Source organism: Vigna unguiculata, chromosome 5 (genome assembly GCF_004118075.2).
Source record: "Vigna unguiculata cultivar IT97K-499-35 chromosome 5, ASM411807v1, whole genome shotgun sequence".
NCBI classification, from domain to species: domain Eukaryota; kingdom Viridiplantae; phylum Streptophyta; class Magnoliopsida; order Fabales; family Fabaceae; genus Vigna; species Vigna unguiculata.
Genome location: NC_040283.1, coordinates 36,586,501 through 36,605,376, shown reverse-complemented (window position 1 = coordinate 36,605,376; position 18,876 = coordinate 36,586,501). Strand labels below are relative to the sequence as shown.

At 36.6% G+C, this 18,876-nt stretch overlaps 2 protein-coding genes across 2 annotated transcripts; one reads left to right on the top strand and one right to left on the bottom strand.

Moving 5' to 3' along the window:
- Positions 1–1,253: 1,253 nt before the first annotated feature.
- LOC114185222 lies at positions 1,254–18,441 on the bottom strand. The gene is made up of 9 exons (XM_028072834.1): positions 17,696–18,441; positions 17,363–17,479; positions 16,085–16,167; positions 14,702–15,138; positions 7,064–7,239; positions 2,513–2,598; positions 2,310–2,440; positions 1,608–1,907; positions 1,254–1,462 (listed from the first exon to the last, which is right to left on the bottom strand). Exons 1-9 carry the CDS (start codon positions 18,038–18,040, stop codon positions 1,272–1,274), a joined length of 1,866 nt encoding a protein of 621 aa, XP_027928635.1. The 5' UTR covers positions 18,041–18,441; the 3' UTR covers positions 1,254–1,271.
- Positions 11,385–12,116, top strand: LOC114185224 (uncharacterized mitochondrial protein AtMg00820-like). The gene has a single exon (XM_028072835.1). It carries the CDS (start codon positions 11,400–11,402, stop codon positions 11,724–11,726), a length of 327 nt encoding a protein of 108 aa, XP_027928636.1. The 5' UTR covers positions 11,385–11,399; the 3' UTR covers positions 11,727–12,116.
- Positions 18,442–18,876: the final 435 nt, after the last annotated feature.

Genomic DNA, 18,876 nt, shown 5'->3' with positions numbered 1-18,876 from the left:
ATTTTCTTAATTTTTAAGGAGCAGATTTTTTAATCTTCATAAAATATTTTCTAGATTTTTAAGGAGCAGATTTTTTAATCTTAATAAAATATTTTTTTTTAATCTTTAAAGAGCATATTTTTTAATCTGATAAAATATTTTCTTGATTTTTAAAAAGCAGATTTTTTAATTTTAATAAAATATTTTCTAAATCTTTTTGAAGAATAGATTTTTTTAATTTAATAAGAGAAAGAAAATAAAGGAGTTATTATGCCACTGATTGATTTTCTTAACGTTATATGTGTGATAGAGAGGGAGAAGTAACTTTTCAAATAAAAGTTACTTTTACCTGCAGCTATGATTTTACTGTGCAGTTTTACTTCTGAGTGGGCTTTTAAAATTGTGCTTGTTAGGTTAGAAATTTAGGGTTTTTAGAAATTAGGTTAAAAAGTGCTACGGGCCCTGCAAAGCTTAGGGTTGCCGCTGCCGCCCCTGCAAAGCTTAGTGTTGCCGTTGCCGCCCCTGCAAAGCTTAGTCTTGCCGCTGCGAAGCCTACTGTTGATGTTGCCACTATGATGTAGTTGCCACAATGCGAAGCTCGTGCCGCTGCTGCTGTGATGCGAAGCTCGTGCCGTCGCCGCATCGCCAAAATCGTCGCTCCCAACCGAGTTGCGATTTACAACGATGAAGATCGCATATTTTAAGTGGAGCGAGATCGAAGAGGATACAGAAGATCATAGACTCGTACGATCTTACGTTTACGTTTTGGATCGCGATTTTGACAACCATGATATGATTTTATATTCTATAATTGTAATGCTTTATTCAGCAAACAAGATAAACTAGATGATATTGTTAATGTGGATGTTATCAAATGATATGAAATCAATGTTATTATTAGTATGAAATAGTAGTTACTTAGAAGATAACCATCAATTTGTATGAGTACAATATAAGAAGTTATGAAATATGTCAATGAGATTGACATTTTAATAGTAGTCTAAATTATAATTTATGGGGATTCATGCTCCTAGTGAGAGCACGAGGAGTTAACCTAACATGTATTCAAGCTCTTTTGATTATTGCCAAAATTATCAGAATTTATAATTACTTAAATGTGTCTTGAGACCTTGAAAAAATAATAAAAATGTTTAATGTATTTATTTACATGATAATTTTGTATAATATTCAAAGAGTTGCTTTTGAGATTGTATGCTTTGTCATGTTCTATTTGTTCACCATCTTTTATATATTTGTATTGGAATCTGATCAAGTAAGCAAATATAATTAAATTATATGTGTGATTTCTTTCGAAATTTTTTATAAATTCCTAATGAATTTCCCCTGTGCTCATCCAAGAAAAACAACAATTCCTTATCACTTTCTTTTTCTAAATGAGAATAAGCCTTCTCAACATAGCTGAACTCGCGTCCATACATATACGATGCACATGCTGCTTTGCATGTGAGTAACTGCAAATCACCTGAGACAATTTAGGAAAACTCATTAGCATGACCATAAATAAAACAATAATAGTGAATGAACATGCAACCATATTTCCAGTGAAGTTTACATAGACACTGATACTGTAACTTCACTGTCAAACCATTCCAATGCTATGATTATACCTGATTCAATCTCTGATTGTAGCTTGCTATTGCTGAAATGTCTTGTTATCCACCACCTACAGCGAAGATACCAAGATTTTCCTGATGTACCATCCGTAAATATTTTAGGGGTTTTGTTAATGGAATGAAGTTGCTTGTGTCCATTTTCAGTTTGCATGGGGCATGTAGACATACAGTCTTCTTCATAGGAAAACAGTCTTAAGAAACATGAAGATAACACCTTCCACGTATTGTGTTCTGAATCTGTGGCATCTAAATGTAAAGCAATCATTTCCAGCAGAGACTCAAGACTATACTCTCCTGCAAAGTACCAAGGAATCCAATCAACAACATAGACATGATGTACTTATTATTGAGCATATAAGATATCGCTTAGTATGGAGCAGAAGAAAAAATTATCACAGAAAAATATTTCTAAATCTGTAATTAGAAGAGCCAAGGCGTGATGACATCAAATCAGAGACAACTTATTCAAATTTGAATAGATTAATACAAAAAGATAACAACTGAGGAAAAACTGCAGGCTAGGAGTTCTTCAGTTTCCTGGTCACTTATATTTCTTCTCCTGCAGCCGTTTACCCATTTTTCTTTCATTAACTTCTTTCTCCATCACTTTTCAAGTTGACATTGGACTCTACTTGAGAGAAATAGCAATATAAATTATGCAAATCATACAAAAGACATGATTCAGAATGAAGGTACCATTTTGGTGCATCTTGATAAGTTTGGCTAAGGCATCACTACATGTTGGATCCTTCTTCAATATATTCTCAAAACAGCTAAGCATGCCAGAGTTGTTTCGATCAAAACGCTCCAAGAGAGCAGCCCTCACTCTACAAGGGTGTGCACATCAGTAACTTAAATAATCATAATAAATAGCACCTTATAAAAGATAAGGGATATACCTTAATGGCAACACAGAGGCTGCATTACAGCACTGCTTCTCAAGCATAGTTAGAGCCTCGTCAACTTGTCCTCCAATTAGCAACAGCTAGTAATAAAAAATAAAGTGAAGCCCTTTTTTTATATCTAAAACATTATCCTATGCAGAAAACAACTGTCAAATAACTTCTATAACAGACGCAAAGTAGGGACGTGCATGTGCATCCAGGAAAGGGAACACGCTGTGAGAATTGCAGAGCACAACATAATCAGTTGCTTTGTGCAATTTCAGATGGATAATTTATTTCATTTAATACAAGCTACTGATATTTCCACAATGTGTGTAAACAAATAAGCACATGGAAGGAGTGAGAACCAACTAGTAATAGCATGCAGTTGCACAATGGACTTTCAAAAGCTCAGATACAAGACAGAGTTCTGCTCGGGTCAAACAATGGGAATTGCAAGCATTGAACCTCTAATCATTTGGTACAATGTTAAGGACATACCAAAAGCTTCTAATATTAGAGGAGGTAGATGCCTATAAACAGTTCTATATCTCTAAAAGTATCATATTTATGATCAAAATCTCATTTATCAATTGCTAAATGTAATATTTCTGATAAAAAAGGGAAATCACAAAAGCTATTAGCTTTATTTGCTGTATTGGGAGCCAAGGAAAGCAGAACAATATGTCAATTGCCTCAGGAACAAACTACACAGATAGTACGAAAAACAAAGAGCTCCTCTTAGTGTTGAAGATGGTTTTGGCATTTTGCAGCAAGTGCCAAAAAAATTATTAACAGAAGGTTGTTCCATCTGTTTCTGTAATACAACAACAACAATAATATGCTATAGGTGCATTTAGCATTTAGGTAAAAAGATGAAACATAGTATAAATATGCATCATAAGGATATCCTTTGAAAGGAAAGCACAAAGACATCATTCTCCTAATACAACAGAATCAAGGGATGCAATGTTAATATTTAGAATGAATTGAAACCTGGGTACACTCCGTATGTTTAATGCAACATTGGCATTCCTAAAGGATATAAGTAAAACCATTACTTTCCCTTTCATTTCATCATTTCCTTGAAATGGTCTAATGGTTTCACAGTTCACTAGTTCAACAAACAGAAATTACTTGAATAATAATAAAACATACTAAAATATCTATGATGTATGGTAGCAAAGCCATTAGAAAGGAAAACTATAACCAAAAACTTGCAGAGCAATAAGAAAAAGTATGAAAAGGCAGCAGGGACCGGTTGTTGACAACATCATGCATGGTTTATTACAGTGCAAGTCCTATAATTTTCAGGAATTATGCAAAGAAAAAATGCATTGCACTGATCAATGACATAATAAGACTTGCAATTTTTAGGCAACTTATACGGCACTTTTACAAAAGTAAAAGATTAGGTAAAGACAGAGCAGAATTAGTTCTTAATTAATGTTGTACGGCAACTTCTAAAATATTGAAATAATTAGTTCTTTTAAGTTTAACAAAATTCTGTACGCAGTTGGTTTTTTCATCTAACAAGTTTTAGTTTGAACCAAAATTCCTTATTTCTCATCCTTCCCCTTTCAAAATTGTTTAAAACTTTGAAAATGGTTCACCAGACCATAATTGATGCTGAATTAGTTCAAAACTAAAAGTAATACAAAATTATTTATTTGAAATGACTTCAAATTTATCTTGATTCACTTAAACAAAAAGTTTTAGGTTATTTCACTATGGGTGAATGTATCAAATGATTGTAGAAAAGATTCATATTAGCTGCAGATTGGAATGAAACCTTCTAGGAGGTGTACACCCCAAGGCCTAGAGTTACCAGGCCCGGGCCGAGAACCATCCTGTTCCACAACACTTAGCCAATAGGTAACAAGTAATGAAAATACACTTAATCATATAACCAAATGATTAAGGTATAAATGTGGTTTATCCCCATTTAACTATGGACCAAGGTGACATTGTTCACCATCACGGCCCAGACCCATTCAAAAAGTATAAATTTTGAATGATCTCATTTGAGTATTTAATTCTTGAAACTTCCATATCTGATTATTGAATTGCTTATTGGAAAATCTTGTGAAGACATCCTCCATTCAGTTTTGAGGACAAGTGTTGGCAAAACAAGAAAAGTTGTGTTGCAAAGATTTTGATGATGACAATTGCAAGGAACATCAAAGCAAAGATTGGAAGATTATTGGAAGACTATTTAAGTGTTGTTTAAAGCCTCTTGTAATAAGTTATTAATGTATTTAGTGTGTTTAAGAGAGCTTAGGATTTCATAAAACAAGCAGCTAGCACTTAATCTCTGGCCACATTTATTTTTACAAAACACAATATGATAATTGATTATCATACGTATTTTTCAGTTTTTCAGAGATCTCTTTGGAATAATAGATTATCAGCACGAAACTTTAATTTTCAGAAACCTCTCTGGAATAATCAATTATCATAAGTGATAATCGATTATCTCTAATAGTTGTAACTTATCTTTTCAGTTCCTTAACCTAGTTTTCAAAATCTATTTATAGAGCACTTGACTGTGAATGCAGAGAAACTGTCTGAGTGGTTTCGAAATGGGGCTTTGAAAAACCTAGTGTAGGTAGAACGATAATTTTTATGAAGTGGATTTTTGGAAGATTGAGTGTTGCTGTTGTTGCTAGGAAAGTTGTTCATCCTCTGTGTGATTCAAAGGAAGTGTTATTCATCTCTTATGTCTTCAAGAGAGGTATTCTTTAAACCCTTTACTCTCTTTATCTGATTGTACTGTGTTTATTTTAGTGATTTAGTTAATCTCCTTGTTTAAGAGATTAACAACTGAGTGTAGGGTCTTTTGATTTGAACCAATAAAAATACTTTGTGTTCATCTTCTTCCCTACTCTCTTTATTAATCTACAGTTGCTTTAAATTAAAGAATCTTGTAATCTAAACGGTAAAATTTGGGAAAAATTTTAAAAGCATAATTTTTATTAATTAAACCAATTCAACCCCCTCTTGGTTTTTGTCCACACGCAAACCTTCTGCTGCGCGATTCTAACAATTGCTATCAGAGCTTATTTTGATTGAAATTCATAAATTTCGAAAATGGTTGGATAAAACCAAACCACTGCTGAGGGTGCTTCTATTAATAGACCTCCACCTTTTGCGGGTGAAAATTATCCCTTTTAGAATGTAAGAATGCAATTTTTTTTCCGGAATCTATTGATAGGGGTAGTTGGGATGCTGTGTTAAATGTTCCTTTTATTCCTACAATAACTGTTAATGATGTTCAAGAAACTAAACTATTTTCTCATAGTGGACTGTAGAGGAAAGTAGAAGAGCTAAATATGATGTGAGGGCAAGAAACAAAATTTCATTTGACTTTGGTATCCCTATGGAGACTCCTCTAGCTTAATAGGTTATTCTGATGTTGATTATGGTGGTTGTAAAATTGATAGGAAAGTACCAGTGGTACTTGTCATCTATTAGGATGTTCACTAGCTTCTTGGCACTCCACGAAACAAGCCTGCGTGGCTTTATCAACTACTGAGGCTGGATACATTGTTGTAGACAATTGTTGTGCTCAGATTTTAAGGATGAAACAACAATTACAAGATTATAATATTTACCTAAATCATATACCTAATAATACCAGTGCATTAAATCTAACCAAAAATCCTATAATGCACTCTAGGACCAAGTATATAGAAATAAAACATCATTTTCTAAGGGATCATATAAGTAAAGGAAATTGTATAATTTGTTACATTTTCCCAAATATCATTGTCTAGAATGATATCAACGCCTTTTACCTTGTTGAAGGCTACTCCATCTTTGTATTTGAAATTGTAGTAGAACACTCTTACTAGATCACGACACTAGGAGCCATGCATTTCCACAAAATATTTAATGTCTTGAGCGTCAGATAGAGAAGGAAAATGGAACCCAATAGCAATGAACATTCGAGAGTTGATGAACTTGGGAGTGATTATGGCTTTGTCTTTCCACATATTGATAAATTCTACTCTCCGTTCTTCATCAAAAATCCATCCTTCAATGGAGGCATTTCTAAGTGGAGGTTGAGTGGAGGGATGAGCATTCCTTCTTCTAGTAGGTATCTTTCTACAAGATGGTTCAGCCATTGAAAATAAAATGGAGAGTGGACGAAAATTTGAGAGAATTTTGAGCTTGAAGAGGGGTTAGGGTTCAACCAAAAGAGAATAGTGAAAAATGAGAATTTGATGAGGAATTAATCGATTTCAGCAGCTTAGATTTATACCTTGATGTTCCCCAATGGTCAGATTGCAGTTTTCAATGCAAATCTAGTCATTTCAACGGCTAATTTTTCGAATATTTTCGTCTAGGGTCATGAGATAATCGATTATTGTGCTACAACTCATGGAGCAAGCAACCAAAGTAATGATTAAGACAAAGTACTTTTGAGCATGTAAAGGAGGTAATGTAATAAATTATTGCTTCAACAGTTATGAACCTGATTTTCAGTTTAACAAACAACATGAACGAAATACAAAATGATGTTTAGTGGCTACATCTAAGTTACTTGAAATGTATGATCTATACCTGTACCAATGGAAGTAATGCGGCTGAAGCAGAAGGTTCTGAGTTGATAGCTAGTTGCAAATATTTCACTGAATTTTTGTAATAGTCATTAGGCTGATCTATTTGCAAATACATGAACTCCTCCAAATCGCTATCATCAGAAAAATGCAAGGGCAGCAACCATAAATCAAGTCCCCCTATGTAAATGCACAAAAAGACAATATTGAAGTTACTAGTAAACCAGAGAGTAATAACTATCAAAACCAAGAAATGATGATTAATAAGCTCTGAAACCAATTTGAAAAAAACTGGTACCAGAATATAACAAAAATAAAGAAAAGAAATAGTAATAGAACAGGGAAGACAAGAGACTGTTTATGTTACTGAATAAATAATGAAAAAATTATAGAAAACAGCATACCCAGGAATTTAGAGGAACCTGGTTCGTCTCAACCAATGCACATAAATGCCCTACTGTATTCCCTTATCCTTTATATATACCCTCATTACATTTTGTCCTCATAAAAAACTAACTCTAACTAACAAGTTGACTTACTAAGTGTCATTTAGTTAGTTTACATAAGATACCCTAAACTGTTTCTATTATTTCTCTTTTCAAACTCTTAGAAATTAGATTTGATCCTAACTCAACTCCAAAAAACTAGTTCATGGGGAATCAACTAGTTTGATGATATCACCGGTCAATGTTAAATTTCCAACACCCTCCCTTGCACCAAGGACTACACATCTCAAGTGTGAAATTAGTGAAATTAGTAACTGGAAAGGGCTGGGGAATCAACTAAACTTTTGATATCATATCAAACCAATTTTTCTGCAGATGTGGGCACAGGGATCTTGACTTTGCCTTGGCTACTTGATACAGATCTACACCCAGAACAAGCAACAAGCAACAGAAGAGAATGGATGAATGAAATATACGACAGCTGTAAGATTTATTCGCAAAAGAGGAAAATACAGCAAGATAACCAATCATACTGCCCAGAGCTAGGCTCCTCTAGAGTAACCAACAAGGTTCTGTATTCAACCAGAGACCCCTCCCCTGCTCCCCACACCTAATACTTGTTAGAATTATTACCTATTGTATCATTAACCCTATGTATAGGGTGTTGAGTGTGGGAAACCCACTACTGCCATATCTACTGCTGCATCTAATCATGCCTAGTATCTTAGAGCAGTCTTTTCATATGTATTTGCTTCATTATAAATAGAAGAGAAGGAGAGTGGTATTGTTGTCCACTACTCATATATTTTAAAGTCTCAGTCTCAAGTTGGTATCAGAGCGGGTCGATCCCGCTCTGGTTTTTGTCTCATCTGGTTCGTCACCGCTGTTCGTGGTGGATCGCCGTTAGTCACCGCGGCTGTCCAAGTTTGTTTAACCTCATTTCTGAACTACCCAACACTGTGAAACAACATTTCAACACTGTCCGCCACTGTCTGCAGTCCTCCGCCGTTGTCCGCCGCCGTCCACCGACGCAGTTCCGTCCGGAAACCACCGGATCTGGACCGCCTCTCCGCGTGACAGCCAACCCCGCCGGTGTCGCAGGCAGCGCCATCGCCACGCGCCTGCACGCGCGTCATCTCTATTCGCTTCAGTCAGGCACGTGCCGCTCACGCGCCGCTGTCCAGTCGCCGGTTCGTCATCGCGCCACCTTCGTCGCCGTCGTCGGAGCTTCCTCTACCCGTTTTGACCCTCAAACCTCTGTTCCGGTGAAGTCCAGTAGCACCCCTTGTGGAAATCGTCACTTTCGAATTTCAGAATCGTCACTATTTCACTGTTTTCCGAGATCCTCTCTGTTTTTGTTTATTCTCTTGATCATATCATGGCCACTGGAGGTACTGGGAGTGCTATTTCATTCTCCGGAAGCCCCTGCATTACTTCCGAGAAACTAAATGGCCAAAATTACTTATCTTGGTCCGCTGCCGTCGAGATGTGGTTTCTCGGTCAAGGATATCACGACCACCTTGAGAAAGATGGCAGCCACATTCCTTCTGAAAAGGCTGAACAGTGGAAACAAGCAGATTTCCAACTATGTGCTCTATTGTGGCAATCGGTGGAACCACGACTTTTGATGTCCCTACGGGCTTTCAAAACTTGCCACTCGTTTTGGAAGCGAACTCAGAATATCTATGCAAATGATATTCAGCGCCTCTATGATTCGGCGAACAAGTTGACATCTATGAAAATGACTAACCATGATATGATTTCATTCATGAAATACGCTCAAGCTGTTGTGGAAGAACTTCTTGATGAAATGAAGAAAAAGCTTGACAAGTACTATATAGTAATGATCCTCCGCGCTATACACCCAGACTTTAATCATATCCAAGATCAGCTTTTGACCTCTCATGAGGTTCCTTCCGTGGAAACTTTGATCTCCCGCATGATACGTGTTCCAGCTCTTCAAACTCTAGAAACTCTTGCTATAATGGAACCATCTGTCATGGTCGCCACCCAGGAAGAGGAGGTCGTGGAACTAGAGGAGGTGGACGTGGAGGTCGTGGGCGTCCTCAGTGTACGTATTGTAAAAGGATGGGTCATACCCAAGAAAACTGCTACACTTTACATGGATTTCTTGCCAAAACAGCCAATGTCTCCCAGGCAGAGACTACTGACTCCAAGTTCACTGAGGACGAGTATCAAGAGTACCTACGCCTCAAATCCAACAGCTTGGCACAATCATCTCAAGCTCCAAGTACATCAACTGTTTGCATCTCTCAATCCATGGAAAGTCACAATTCATGGGTAATTGACTCTAGTGCTTCTGACCACATTTCTGGTAATACCTCCTTGTTCTCAACCATTTCATTCCAAGAAAAATCTCATTTTATAACCCTTGCGAATGGTTCTAAAACATCCTCAAAAGGAGTCGGTCAAGCCATCTTATCTCCGTCCTTAAATCTAAAATTTGTCCTTTTTGTCCCTAATTGTCCTTTCAATTTAATTTCCTTAAGTCAGTTAACCAAAACATTGAATTGCTCTGTAATCTTCGATAACAAATCTTTTGTTATACAGGAGCGTGGCTCGGGGAGACAGATTGGAGAAGGATATGAAGCGGGCGGATTATACCATTTTGGATCTCGTCCACGGGTGTCATGTGTTGCAGCTCCCAATCCTAAAATGTTACATGATCGGCTTGGTCACCCTCACCTGTCCAAGTTAAAGAAAATGTTTCCTGAACTTAGTAGTCTCCAGACTTCAGAATGTGAGTCATGTCAACTAGGAAAACATGTTAGATCTACCTTTCCTAAAAGGTCTCAATCAAAGTGTACTTCTAGTTTTTTTGTCATCCATTCCGATATCTGGGGACCTAGTCGTGTCTCATCTTTTGGCTTTAGGTATTTTGTTACTTTCATTGATGAATATTCGAGATGTACTTGGGTTTATCTTATGAAAGATCGTTCTGAATTATTATCCCTCTTCACATCTTTTTTGAATGAAATCAAGAATCAATTTAGTCAAGTAATTAAAATCTTAAGAAGTGATAATGCCAAAGAGTACTTTTCGTCTGCTCTTTCTAATGTTTTGAGTTCCCATGGTATCCTGCACCAGTCTACTTGTCCTCATACGCTACAACAAAATGGTATAGCAGAAAGAAAAAATAGACACTTAGTTGAAACTGCTCGTACCCTTTTGCTTAGTGCCAACGTTCCTATCCATCACTGGGGAGATGTCATCTTAACTGCAGGTTTTCTTATTAATCGGATGCCATCTTCCTCTCTCAATCATAAGGTCCCTTTCTCCATTCTGTTTCCAGAAAATCCTCTCTTTCACACTTCTCCTAGAGTTTTTGGTTGTGTATGTTTTGTTCATGACATGTCTCCCAGGTTAGACAAGCTTTCTGCTCGCTCTCTCAAATGTGTTTTCTTGGGTTACTCACGTCTTCAAAAGGGGTATCGATGCTACTCTCCTGAAACCAAGAAATATTACATGTCTGCCAATGTTACATTTTTTGAACAGACCCCTTACTTCTCTCCATCTGTTCAAGATGTCCATGTCATACAACAAGTCCTTCCTATTCCCATGGTTGAGTACAATATTTCCAATGTCCCTGTCACTCCAAGTCTCGACCAAAGTCCTCCTGAGCCATCATCTCCACCTATTGATTCTCTCCAACACAGGACGCCGACGACTAGTCCAGTTGTTTAAAAACATGGTGAATCCCCTACTTCAGATTCTTCTCCCTCGTCTCTTGATCCCACGACTCCTAGTGAAGGTGATTCAGGTTGGCCCATTGCTCTCAGAAAAGGTACTCGTTCCTCTCGAAATCCACATCCCATTTATAATTTTCTTAGCTATCACCGATTATCTCCTTCCTATTGTTCACTTTTATCCTCAATGTCTTCTGTTGTTATTCCCAAAAATGTGACTGAAGCACTTGATCATCCTGGATGGCGACAAGCCATGATTGCAGAGATGCAGGCTCTTGAAAGCAATCATACTTGGGAGCTCGTGCCCCTCCCTTCGGGCAAGAAGGTTGTTGATTGTCGATGGGTGTATGCAATTAAAGTTGGCCCCGATGGTCAGGTTGATCGACTCAAAGCCCGATTGGTTGCAAAAGGGTACACTCAGGTTTATGGCCTTGACTATTGTGACACCTTCTCTCCCGTGGCCAAGATGACTACTATTCGCCTCTTCTTTGCAATGGCAGCAATTCGTCACTAGCCGCTTCATCAATTGGATATCAAAAATGCCTTCCTTCATGGTGATCTTGAGGAGGAAGTTTACATGGAGCAACCTCCTGGGTTTGTTGCTCAGGGGGAGTCTGGTATGGTATGCAAATTGCATCGATCTTTATATGGTCTCAAACAATCACCACGAGCTTGGTTTGGAAAATTCAGCTCCATTGTTCAGAAATTTGGGTTAAGACGCAGTGAGGCAGATCACTCAGTCTTTTACAAACATACCTCTCCTAGGAAATGTGTCTACTTAATAGTATATGTTGATGATATTGTTATTACAGGAAATGATACTACTGGAATATCTCAACTGAAGGAGCACTTGTGTAAACATTTTCAAACCAAGGATCTCGGAAGCCTCAAATACTTCTTGGGCATTGAAGTAGCTCAGTCAAAAGATGGAGTTGTAATCTCTCAAAGGAAATATGCTCTTGATATATTACAAGAAACAGGTATGATTGACTGCAGACCAGTAGAGAGTCCTATGGACCCAAATCAGAAGTTAACAACAGAAGAAGGCGAATTATTCTCCGATCCAGAGAGATATAGGAGGCTCGTTGGAAAGTTAATTTATCTCACTATTACGAGGCCTGATCTATCTTTCGCAGTTGGAATTGTTAGCCAGTTTATGCAGACTCCATGTATTAGACATTGGAATGCCATCATCCGTATTTTAAGGTACCTCAAGAAGGCTCCAGGACAAGGTTTGCTATATGAAGATAAAGGAAATGTTCAAATCTCTGGGTACTGCGATGCTGATTGGGCAGGCTCTCCTATTGACAGACGCTCTACTACGGGATATTGTGTCCTCCTTGGAGGAAATGTTATCTCTTGAAAAAGTAAGAAGCAAAATGTAGTGGCTCGATCCACCGCTGAAGCTGAATATCGGGCAATGGCGTCTCTCACGTGTGAACTCATATGGGTAAAGCAATTTCTTCGAGAGCTTAACTTCTATGAAATTCAGACCATGAAGATGTACTGTGACAACCAGGTTGCTCTCCACATTGCATCAAATCCAGTGTTTCATGAGAGAACTAAACACATAGAAATTGACTGCCACTTTATTCGAGAAAAATTGATGACCAAGGAAATTTGTACTGAGTTCGTTGGGTCAAATGACCAACTTGCAGATGTGTTGACCAAGTCATTAAGGGGACCTCGAATTGAGTTCATTTGTTCCAAGCTTGGTTCATACAATTTGTATGCTCCAGCTTGAGGGGGAGTGTTAGAATTATTACCTATTGTATCATTAACCCTATGTATAGGGTGTTGAGTGTGGGAAACCCACTACTGCCATATCTACTGCTGCATCTAATCATGCCTAGTATCTTAGAGCAGTCTTTTCATATGTACTTGCTTCATTATAAATAGAAGAGAAGGAGAGTGGTACTGTTGTCCACTACTCATATATTTTAAAGTCTCAGTCTCAAGTATACTAATAACAGAAAAACATTCCTTCACTCTCTCTCCTCTAACTAACCACTATTCTAATCAGATCACGTCATTACCCCGACTCTTCTTTCTCACATATACACTTCCCCATCTTGAACCATACTTCACTTCATGGGCTAGAGGCTCGTTGGGCCCATTTACTCTTTGGGCCCTATCAATAACCTCATCTTGAAAAATTGACTTGTCCTTAAGTCTCAAGCCTGGAAATTGACTTCTAAGAGTAATCTCATCCTCCCAAGTTGCCTCCTCTGTTGTTTTTCCTTTCCAATGAACCAACCACCGGTTAACTAGTACCCCCCCTCTTCATAATACTTCTAGAAGCCAATATTGATTCAGGCTCCACGACTCCCACATTTTATTTTCTATCTCTGTTGGTAGTTCATCTACTGTCTTATAGTCATCCACTGCCTTCTTAAACAAAGAAACATGGAACACAGGATGCATCCTTGAAAAGGGTGGTAATTTCAAACGATAGGCAACTACTCCAATCTTCTCTACGATATCAAACAGACCACTGTTGGGCTTCTTGGATTTCTCTAGGAAATCTCTCTGCTACATCATAACCACAGGAAGAGTAAGCTCTCTGTTTAAAAATTATTCATTTAATGGAGGTGTATACAAACAAATCTTCCAATAGGGGAACCAGTCTGAACTGAAATATATAAGTATTTAACACTGACTTCTGAAAATCATAAACAAAATAGTCATGCATGGGACTTTCAAAGGGAAAGATATTGTCACCCACAGCAATTTAGAGCTCTGATCCACTGAAAGCATGGATTATCTCACACTCAAAACAGAAATGGATCAAAGAAATGTTAAGAAGTGAACTTTAAGCCTAACTCAACCTCACAAAACCGGCTTATAAGATGAGGTTTGCACCCACTTATGTACTATAAAATTGCATTATCTCTAGTTGATGTGGGACTTCCAACACACCCCCTCTGAGGTATATACATCTCGTGCGTGGGACTAGAAATGGATGGTGTGTTAGTGGCTTGATAACGGGTGGAACAGAATGTCCAAGAAATCTTGTTAGGATAAGTTTTTTTAAACAATGATTTTGATACCATATTAAGAAGTGGGCTTTAAGCCTAACTTAACCCCACAAAACTGACTGGTAAGGTGAGGTTTGCACCCCACTTATATACTATAAATTAAATATGAAGAGTCTCACTGTCGAATTAGTGGGCATTATCAGAAGTTTCAAGTAGTCAAATGGGAACTCTACACCCTCATTTTCTTTATCTCCAACATAAACAATAGTAATAGGGGGAGGGGTTGTTTAACAAAACTATTCTTAGGTTGCTGCAAACAAGTAATAACTGGCAAGATAAAAATTGCAATTATTAGGGTCATTAGAAAGATCAAATCAATATTTTCAGTCCAAAAAGAAAAATTAAGTAGGAAAATACATATAAAATAATATAAGCACATACACATTTTCATTCCAGTGTGCATCCACAGAAAATAGATATTCCACCTGTTCAGTGAAAAAAAAAAACTTACCAAGGCCGTGTAAGAGATCTTGTGTAAGACCTCCACTGTTGGAAAAAGGGTCTCCAAATCCGTTTTGCTCTTCAGAATTTAAGTAAAATCCTTCTGGCTGAAAGTTCTGATGTGTTTTTTCTCTTTTATTAGTACCAACCTCTATGTCTTCACTCAATACAACATCCCTAGATATATGCTTATCATTCATGATAGAGGCCTCTGAATCACGTTGACAATGGGACTCAGCCATGTGGGATTCAACTGAATTATACTGTTCTGACTGTCCAGTTTTATTGGTAAATGAGATCTCCATATGTGGGTTCTCTTGCAAGTCAAACTGGTCTGAGCTTCTCCACTGGAATTCTTTGGGGACAGAAGAATACCACAGCTCATAGAATGTCAAACCCATCATCATCTTTGACACAGGATCAATATCAACTTTGTTTTGTTCAATGCTAAAGGAGAAACCAAAAGACAAAAATAAATGAAAAAGGATAGAAAGAGCAAGGGAATAAATAAAATAAATTAGAACCTGGTGACCCCCTTATAACAATATTTTTTCAAACACTGACGTATACTTTAGTATTATTTAAGTGAAAACCACCATTAATGAAGGAAAACTATTGTGAATGGAAAGTTCATATTAGAAACCATTTTATACTTCGTTGCCAAAAGCATAACATGATAATTTGGTCTTGTTTGAATCAATTTGCATTTATTTGAGCGTGTATCTAGTACTTAACTATACCAGTAGGGTACTTACTAGCCAACCTAACCTATGTTATTATTGAAACTGCTATATTCTGTCAATGCATCACTTGGGCACTTCTTGAATGGTGAGAACACTTAATGCTAAGTATCTATCTAGGACATCAGACAATTCAAGGTATCTTTAAAACTCACCATAAGGACTAATCCATCCCCAAATTTTCAGGATGTGAGACCAATCCCAAATTATCCTTGTCATTGGGGCAGCGTCAATCATGTTGAATATTGACTTTATGCAATTATGTTTACATTGACAAAACTTACCTACTTTAAATGCTAGTAAACAAGGGAAATATTAAGTAGCATCATTCTTAATTAGCTTGCATTTTATAACAAGCAGTGAAGTACCAAGGTCTCTATAGTAATAAAATTAAGATACCATTCCAAACTGTCAGGAGGAATTGAACACCAATGATAATTACCATTAAAACCTTATCAACCATTATGAGAACTTTAGTTTTTTTTGAACAACATACAACCCTGATAAAAATATAATGACAATGCCAGGCAACCAGCTCACCACATTATATAGTAATGAGAAGTTATGAAATCATCCACTCTTGGCATCATGATTCAACACATATTATTCTGCAAAGAACAAGACATTAAAAATTTAAAAATTAAATTACATACCATAAAGCAAGCTGGTATGCATCCCCTGCATTGCCTTGCATAAGACAGAAAAAAATGAACTCAAAATGGACAGCGTATCTGCTCTGCTCCATAAACAAAATTCTACATTAAGAACTGAAGACTAAGCAATCAAGCTTACAATTTGAATTCATAATCTCAATTGCAAAACATTATTTATAATTCATTTATCAAGTAGAATTAAAGTCAGTGGACAGTTTGATGAGATTGTTTGCAATGGAAATGGTAGAGCTTCCCACCAGCAACTTTAAACATAACATGGGAGCAAACATATCTCACAACCTGATTGCTCTCATACAGCTTGCACGTGAAAAAAGTTAATAAGTAAATAATTTTAAAATTACTAAGACAGTCAAATCTAAAAACATAAAAGCCTTTTTGGTTTGAGAAAACATTTCTGTTTTCATCATTAATAATGAAAAACTGTCACCTTATTATTCATTCAGTTTCCTGTTTTGAAATATTGTTTTCATAATTTCCTATACTAACCTTTCAAAACAAGACACAAAGCGAAAACAAATTGAATTTTTTGAAAATATTAACGAAAATAGGAAATGGAAACAAAAACTTTTCCACAAGCATGCCTCTACCTAGATAACTTCAGAAATGCAGTTTCAACACTGAACAAAGAAAATTCTGAAAAAAAATGGAATTGAATAATCGAGGATTGAGGCAAGGCTTTCGGAGAAACTAAGTTTAAAAAATGTTATGTTATGCTATATTGTGGTGATGAATGGTGAACAATAAACTCAGCATGTAGCTAGTATTTAATAGTAGTAAAATTGTAACATTTAGCAAGTCAGGTCTCCCTGATTTCTTCAAATTAGTCCCAACTCCACCAAGGTAGAAAGGAAAAGGAAAAACAAAGTATTATTTGTTGAGTACTTGATGGCTAGCTATAGACAATTCACTGCCACCAGGATCATTGTTTTTCCTTAACTAGATCCTTCTTCCCTCTTTCAATTAGAGTTTTCAGAATATAACACTTTCAGGACTTGAAAGCGATTATTGAATCAGATAATTGAATCAGATAGCCTACCTCTCTCTTGTGAGTTACCATCATTGACAGTTTTATCAGGTTTAAATGATATATATGCTTTCTGTTTCACTAAGAAAAAAATTAAGGTCATAAATAACCTTTGGGTATTTTAGAACAAGCTGTATGTCAGAAACAGTTACTACCTGAAAAAGCAAATTCATAAACATTTAACAATAAAGGTAACCACTATAAAGCATTTAGTTGGGGAGTCTGAAACATACCTGTAAAGGCCAAGTCTTCATTGATCCAATTTTCTTCGACCAAATATCATAGAGGTTCTTGATTCTCGTGGGATTAATAGAATTATTTTTCACACGATTAAGAAGCTCCATTAAAACCTACACACGTATCAGCATACATGCCAGTGTTCAGAAACTAGCTAGGATATCAAGAACAGAAGAAATTATAACAAAAATATATAAAATCATATTAATCAAATAGGTAGCAATTATCAAACAAGTAAAAGAAATCATCACTTGGGAAGCAATAAAACTTGACACCACACCACATTCCCAATTCCACAAATAATAAGAGCAAAAGGAGGAGGAGGGTACCCAAAATTTAAGACGATTTCTGAAGGGCGAGGTCTCATTAAGTGTGCCCTTCATGTAGGCACTAAGAACACCACTGGCTTCGACCCAGTGATGCTGGTTGACGAGTCTGTGCAGCAGGTAGCGCAACCTCGTACGGTGTTCCTTCCTCAGAGGTTTGGGACCCAATCCCAAGACGTAGGAAGGCCTAGTAAGAGACAACAAGATTTTTTTTGCCAGCTTCTCTCGCGACCCCATTTCCCCTTCCTCGTCCACCATGAAACTCTTCCTCTTACGCTGCTTTGATTTCTTCGCCGTGGAACCGCCATTTATGGTCCCGGGTTCAGCGTCTGACAGATCAAATTCCATTGATAACAATTTAGAGACACTTTGCACTATCCCAATACAAGCTTCGCTTGAAGAAATAGTCAACTGCTTTTCAATGTATAATTCACAACTGATTTCTTTAATTCGAGATCATCAAAGTGCTTAAAGCCTAAACCATGTTGGTAGGGTTTAAGCACTTTGATAGGAGGTATTTGTTGGCAGTGCTGGGCGTGTTATTGGTGGGCTGGCACTGCTGTGGTGTCGGTAGTGTATGGTGGTGGTGCTGCCGGCGGTGGGGTGTTCGTTGGTGACCGGTTTGTGGTGCTGACCGGTTTGTTGGTGGGTTGGGGCTGCAGCTGGATGCGTTCTTGGTTTTTCTTTCTCCTTTACATAAACGCTGCACTGCCAGTAAAAAGTCACGTGCTCAAAACTTTCAAATTGAAGACCACTGTTTCTAGGACTTGTGACTTCTCCATTCATATAAATATAAATATATAAATGTATAAATATATTTTAACAATGATTAAAATTTAGATAACAATTAATTTTATGGAAATCCATAATAAAAACATTTCATTAAATTAATCACTCTAAATTTTATTTAACTAATAATAATTATTATTATTATTATTTCCCCTTTTAATCATTTCTTCCTTTTATAATTTAATATAATTAAAATTATTTTCAATTAATCACGTTCTATTTTAAATTAATTATATATACATATATTATTTTTTTTATTTAAAAAATAATCAATATTTGATTTTATATTAATTTTAATCATAAAAATAAAATCGTAATCTATATTTTAATCTATTAAAAATGTATTCATCTATAACATTTATTCACAAACTTCTATACAAATTTTCTTCAAAAAT

Excerpts from the sequence above, each read along its gene's own strand:
- LOC114185224 (XM_028072835.1), top strand. The coding sequence starts at position 11,400 with ATGTCTTCTGTTGTTATTCCCAAAAATGTGACTGAAGCACTTGATCAT.
- LOC114185222 (XM_028072834.1), bottom strand. The coding sequence starts at position 18,040 with ATGGAATTTGATCTGTCAGACGCTGAACCCGGGACCATAAATGGCGGT. Across the intron at positions 17,480-17,695 it reads GAAATCGTCTTAAATTTTGG|GTTTTAATGGAGCTTCTTAA; the intron begins GTACCCTCCTCC and ends ATACGTGTGTAG. Across the intron at positions 7,240-14,701 it reads AGATCTCTTACACGGCCTTG|GGGGACTTGATTTATGGTTG; the intron begins GTAAGTTTTTTT and ends GCATTTACATAG.